Here is a 6,000-nt window from a genome sequence, read left to right as displayed (position 1 = left end):
CACACGTATTGTAGTCAGGTTAAGCTTTGAGTTTTATTAGGGCACAGGCCCGACTTTTATACTTGCACTGTTCCCACCATGGCCCCCTGAGCTGGCATCACAACATGCAAAACGAAAGTGGATTTTCTGCGCACGGGTACTTTTCTGCATAACAATGCCCTTCTTCCCCACACACTGTCCCTGTCTGCTGGCTGCACAGTAAGGCCAGCGCCATTTTGGGGTTACTGGCCTTGCCATTCAGCCAGCGGTTCACCTGTTGGGGCCAGTGCTGCTGCGCGGGCTGCTGGCCTTTGATTGCGCTCGCTGCCCGCAGCGCCAGCTTGATCGCTGCGGAGGTAGGCCACCACAACTGTTTGAATATGATGCATATCCATTTGATTTATATCTGTAATCTTGAATTCTATCCATTATTTCTTTTTTGGGTGCTTAGAATTAATAAAAAGATTGGAAAAGAAAGAAAGTGAGATTCCAATGATGTCATAATTTTTTTTTAACCATACAGCATGGTTACAGGCCCTTTTGGCCCACGGGCCAGTGCCGCCCAATCACATCCAATTGTCCTATAACCCCTCCCCCCCGGAACATTTTGAATGGTAGGAGGAAACTGGAGCACATGGAGGAAACCCATGCAGACATAGGGAGAATGAACAAACCCCTTACAGACATTGTGGGATCCGAACCCCAATCCCGCTCGCTGGTACTGCAACAGTGCTGTGCTGACCATAATGCTGACTGGGCTGCCCCCTGTAAAGTCTATGCCTATTTGGTAAAAAGGCCACTAGGTCACCAAGGGGTGGTGCTATTTATAATTTAACCCCTTCCGTTCTTTGTCTCTGCAGCGGGCATGATCCACCTGACTTTCAGTGCCTGTGGATTTATGGCAATCTACCACCTGGGAGCAGCAGCTGCTCTCCACAGACATGGCGGCAGACTCCTCCGTAAGGTGCAGAACTATGCTGGAGCCTCTGGTGGAGCTTTGGTTGCTGCTGCCCTTCTTACGCAACCTGAAACACTGGAGGTGAGCAAGAATGGTGCGACTCGTGTGGTCCTCATAATATCCTGGTTCCGCCACTGGTGTTTCAGCAATTCTAATTCATTTACATTTAGTTACAATAGGGTAGAAGCTGATTCCAGCCATTGAACCACATGCTGCCCAATTACACTTAATTAACCCACAACCCCATGTGTTTTTGAAAGGAAGTCAGAGCATATGACGAAAACCCACAGAGGACATGAGGAAAATGTAGAAACTCCTCATAGACAGCGCCAGATTCGAACCCTGTAATGCTGTAATAGCATTGTACTAACCACTACGCTAACATTTTGGACCAGCACTGAATCTCTAAATTTTTATAAAAACATGGACATGCAACATGGGATCAGGCCCTTCTGGCCCATGAACCCATGCAGCCCAAATACACCAATTAATCTACAAGCCCCATATGTTTTTGGAGGGTGGGCGTAAACCAGAGCACGAGGAGGAAACACACACAGACACGGGGAGAACGTACAAATTCTTCACAGACGGCTAGATTCAAAGCCCGGTTACTGTAACAGCGTTGTGCTAACTGCTATGCTAACTTTGTCGCCAATATCCTGTGCCACTGGATATAATATCTATCTCATAAATGATACATATTGCTAATAATAGTGAGTTTATTGTCATACACACAGTACAATGTTGTAATAGAGAGGCAGCGTCTACTACCTGGTGGCGCTGCTGCGCTCCTGTTCGGAGGACACACTACCTGCCAATCAGGGTGAAAGACTCACCCCAAACCATCAAGGTGACCCTTGCGATTGGCCCACCTAAATCACCAGGTGCTGCAGTCCAGGCAGCCTGACCTTCACCCAATTGGCCCAGGTGAATCACCTCAGCTGAGCCCCTGCATTTGGCTTTGAGCCATTGGCCACAGCAGCCAACGGGGCCCAGCCTGCCCCGAGTGATTGGCCCCCCCAGTACTGCCCGCAGAACTATAAAGGGCCATGTGCCCCGTTGTTCTGCCTCTTTTGGACTCCTCATGGCATGCTACACCTTTCACACTGGGTTGGGGTGAGTCCTGAGGTTAGGTAGCAAGAGCTGTGTCCGTACCGGTCAAGGGGTGGGGGCACGTGGTATCACCTGGATCCTGACTGTTGACTGTGTGTATTCATGTAATTTCCCCCAGTCTTCTGTCCGTTTCTCCCTCGTTATTTACCCCTTGCATATTATCTATGTGTGTAGAGGTTTGCCCAACATATTGAGCCTGTCTTCCTGTTTGCATCCCCGAAATAAATGTGTGGTTTGTACCTCAACTTTGGTCTGGTTCTTAACCTGTGGGACCCATATGAACCCTGACAATAAATGTACATATGCGTTTGAAATTTTTGCTGCCGCAAAAACAGGTACCATGTTACAAAATCAACTTCAATAATGTGCATTAAATTACTGGACAGTAAAAATAATAAATATAAGAAAGCTAGATAATGAATTTATGGTTATTTACGTTTACAGTAATGAACAGCATTTTAGTGGCGCAGATGGACTTGTGTCCATGATTAGTGTAAGAAGGGGAAGTTCAAAAGCCCAATAGTTGTTGGAAAGAATCTCCTTGAATCTCGAACTACTGGTCTTCAGGCTTCTGTACCTTCTGACTGAGAAATGAGGTGGTGACCAAGGTGATTGGGGGGGGGGGGGGGGAGGTCCTTTAAGATGTTGGCAGCCTTCTTGTAGCAGAAGCTTTCAATAGATGGGAGGTCAGAGCCCGTGATGGTCTTGGCAAGATTTGTTGCATTCTGTAGTCTTCTGCATTCCAGAACATTCAAATGACCTCACCAGGCTGTGATGTGATCTGTCAATATACTTTCTACGGTTCATCAAAGGGAGTTTGTTGACATGCCAAATCTATTCCGGCTTCTCAGAATGTTGAGGCATTGGTATGCCTTCTTCATGATTTCCTCTATGTGCGGTCTTCGGGAGAGGTCTTCCGCTAGGTGGACTCCCAAAAATTAGAATTTACTGTCATGAGCAAGTCACAAAATTCATTGTTTTTTTGTGGCAGAAACATTCATTTAAACCACCTTACCAAAAAAATAAATAAAATAGTGCATGAAAAGTCAAGAGTATGGTAGCAGGGAAGAAGCTGTCCTTGTGCCACTAAGTGTTACGCCTCTCCTTTTCCCCAATGATAGCAGAGTGAGGAGGGCATGACCTGGGAGGTGGGGGTTCTTGAGGACATCGAATGCTGTAGATGCCCTCGATGGAGTGAAGTCTGGTGCCTCTAATGTTGCAGGCCAAGTTAACAACCCTCTGGAGTTTATTCTTGTCCTGAGAGTTGGGACCTCTACACCAGGCAGTGATGCAGCCAGCCAGAATGCTCTTCACGGTCCACCTGTGGAAGTTTTCGAGAGTCTTCGGTGACTTAAAATTAACTACCCCTCCCCACCCCCTTCCCATCAATGCAGACAGGTCTCTCAGCCTCTCCTTCCTAAAGTCCACAGTTCTCCCTGGTCTTGGTGATGTTGAGAGCAAGATGGTCGTTCTGGCTCCACCCAACCAGATTCTTGATCTCCCTCCTGTATTCTGCCTTATCGAATCCCGTTGTTTGGCCAACCGCAGACTCACAGATCTTGCTTCCACCCTGACCTTCCATGATGCCTGTGTGGTCTCATGGAGCCGTACAGCACGGAAACAACCTTTCGGCCCATTGAGACTGGACTGACCAGCATCCAAAGTGCAAAGTTATTGTCAGAGAAAATGCATGGTATTGCATACAATCCTGGGGTTCATTTCCTGCAGACATGGCAGAATTTCTAATTACCAGTGACTGTAAACTACTCAATAAGAAAGAATTGTAAACAAGAGACATGTAAACAAACTGACTGTGCAAATACCATAGAACATTACAGGACAGAAAACAGGCCCTTCAGCCCTTCTAGTATGTGCCAGTCTAATCTGCCTTGTTCCATTGACCAGCACCCATAACCAGAGCCCTCCCAACCATGTACTTGTCCAGATTTTTCTCCATGTTAAAATTGAGGCTGCCTTCACCACTTCAGCTGGGAGCTCATTTCACACTCCCACCGCTCTGTATGAAGAAGTTCCCCCAAAATTCTTCCCCTTTTACCCTTAAACTATGACCTCTGGTTTATATCTCACCTGCCCTCAGTCAAAAAAGCTATGTGGCATTTACTCTGTCTATCCCCCTCATAATTTTGTGTACCTCTGTGGTCAGAGTGCTGTGAAGAAAAACCACACAGAAGCTGCGAGCTGGAACTCTGTGAGAACTTATCAATATGACTTCCGTGATCCTTTACGGACCCCCCCCCCCCCCCACCCTTCCCCCCAAAACCAGGACCATTGTGATGTCAACCCAGTGCGAGCCTGCACCTCTGTGATCGTTCTGCTTGTGGATCAGTGCAGCCCGCTACATTTCTATCAAATCTCCCCTCATTATTCTATGCTCAAGGGAAATCAGAAATAAATATTCAGTAATAAGTAATGAGCAAAGTAGGAGTCCATAAATGAACCTCTGATTGAGCCTTTTGTTTAAGAGTGGAGGGGTAGCAATTGTTCTTGAACCTCAAGGCACTCGTCTTATGGAACCTGTACTCCCAATTTACACCATATCCCCACTTTCTCACCAGATTCTACTATTCACCTGCACACTAGAGACCAAATGGCGGCACGATTGGTGTAGTGGTTAGCGCATTCCCTGCAATTGGGACCGGAATTCGAATCCCACGTTGTCTGTAAGGAGTTTGTATGTTTTCCCTTTGTCTGCGTGGGTTTCTCCAAGAGCTCCAGTTTCCTCCCACCATTCAAAATGTACCGGATGTGTAGCTCGTGGGCTGAAATGGACTATAATCGTGCTGCATGCCTAAATTAAAATGTACCGGGTGTGTAGCTCGTGGGCTGAAATGGACTATAATCGTGCTGCATGCCTAAATTAAAATGTACCGGGTGTGTAGCTCGTGGGCTGAAATGGACTATAATCGTGCTGCATGCCTAAATTAAAATAGTTGTCAATTTGAGACTCAATATCAAATTCAACACCTTGGGTAACACGTTCTGTCTAAAGAAATTCAGCTGATCCCAACATTCCTTATTTTACAAATGCACCGCAGAAAGTATCATGTCCACATGCGTCACAGCTTGGTGCAGGAACTGCTCTTTGTAAGACTGCAAGTAACTGCAGCGTGATGTGCAGACAGCTCAGGACATCACTCAAACCAACCTCTTCTTTATCTTCATCTCGTGCTGCTTGAAGAAAACAGCTAACATGATAAAGGACACATCCCATCCCGTCACACTCTTCTCCCCCCACCTCCCCTTCCATGAGCTTGAAATGTCCAGATTCAGGGACAATTTTTTCTGTTATCAGGTTCTTTTTTTTAAATATTTTATTTTTGATTTTCAAAGATTAATCGATTCAGACAACAATACACTTTCTTTCAACACATATATAACACACAGAGTCCATTTTTCGCCTCCCCTCCCCACCATGCCCCAATAACACCGAGAATAAAATTATATAAATTATACAAAACATGACCACCCTTGCAAAATATTAAAGAAATCCCAGGTACTTAAAGGATAAGTAACAAAAAAAAGAGAAACGAGCATGTTGTCTGCGACACGTCCCACTTCTTTGATCCTAATTGTTTCCTGCTGGGATGGTTTGTTTCATTTCCTTTATTCCAAAGGGGTGAATTATATCTGTGTACCTATGTGTTTCAGATAAGGTTGCCACACTTTTAACGAATGTGTCATATTTCCTCCTTAAATTGTATGTAATTTTCTCCAGGGGAATACAACTCTGCATTTGCGTATTCCATCGTGTAATATTTAGTTGGGAGTCAGAGTTCCACGTGACCGCGATACACTTCCTGGCTACCGACAAGGCGACCTTCATGAGCTGAATTTGGTAGTTGAACAGTTTAAAACGCACATCCATAATGTTTCCCAGAAGGTACAATACCGGATCCTGTGAAAAATCTACCTTTGTAATTTCTTTCAGA

At 45.6% G+C, this 6,000-nt stretch overlaps 1 protein-coding gene across 1 annotated transcript in view; it reads left to right on the top strand.

The window, feature by feature from the left end:
* Nucleotides 1–844: 844 nt before the first annotated feature.
* pnpla4 (patatin-like phospholipase domain containing 4) overlaps nucleotides 845–6,000 on the top strand; it is a 46,168-nt gene continuing 41,012 nt past the window's right edge. The window contains exon 1 of the mRNA XM_069892076.1: nucleotides 845–1,018. Coding sequence (XP_069748177.1) covers nucleotides 845–1,018 — 174 coding nt within the window. The remainder of the gene's footprint in view (nucleotides 1,019–6,000) is intronic.

Source organism: Narcine bancroftii, chromosome 7 (assembly GCF_036971445.1).
Source record: "Narcine bancroftii isolate sNarBan1 chromosome 7, sNarBan1.hap1, whole genome shotgun sequence".
In the NCBI taxonomy this organism is placed as follows: domain Eukaryota; kingdom Metazoa; phylum Chordata; class Chondrichthyes; order Torpediniformes; family Narcinidae; genus Narcine; species Narcine bancroftii.
The sequence above is the reverse complement of the archived record's forward strand: the minus strand, read 5'-3'. Positions and strand labels throughout refer to the sequence as shown.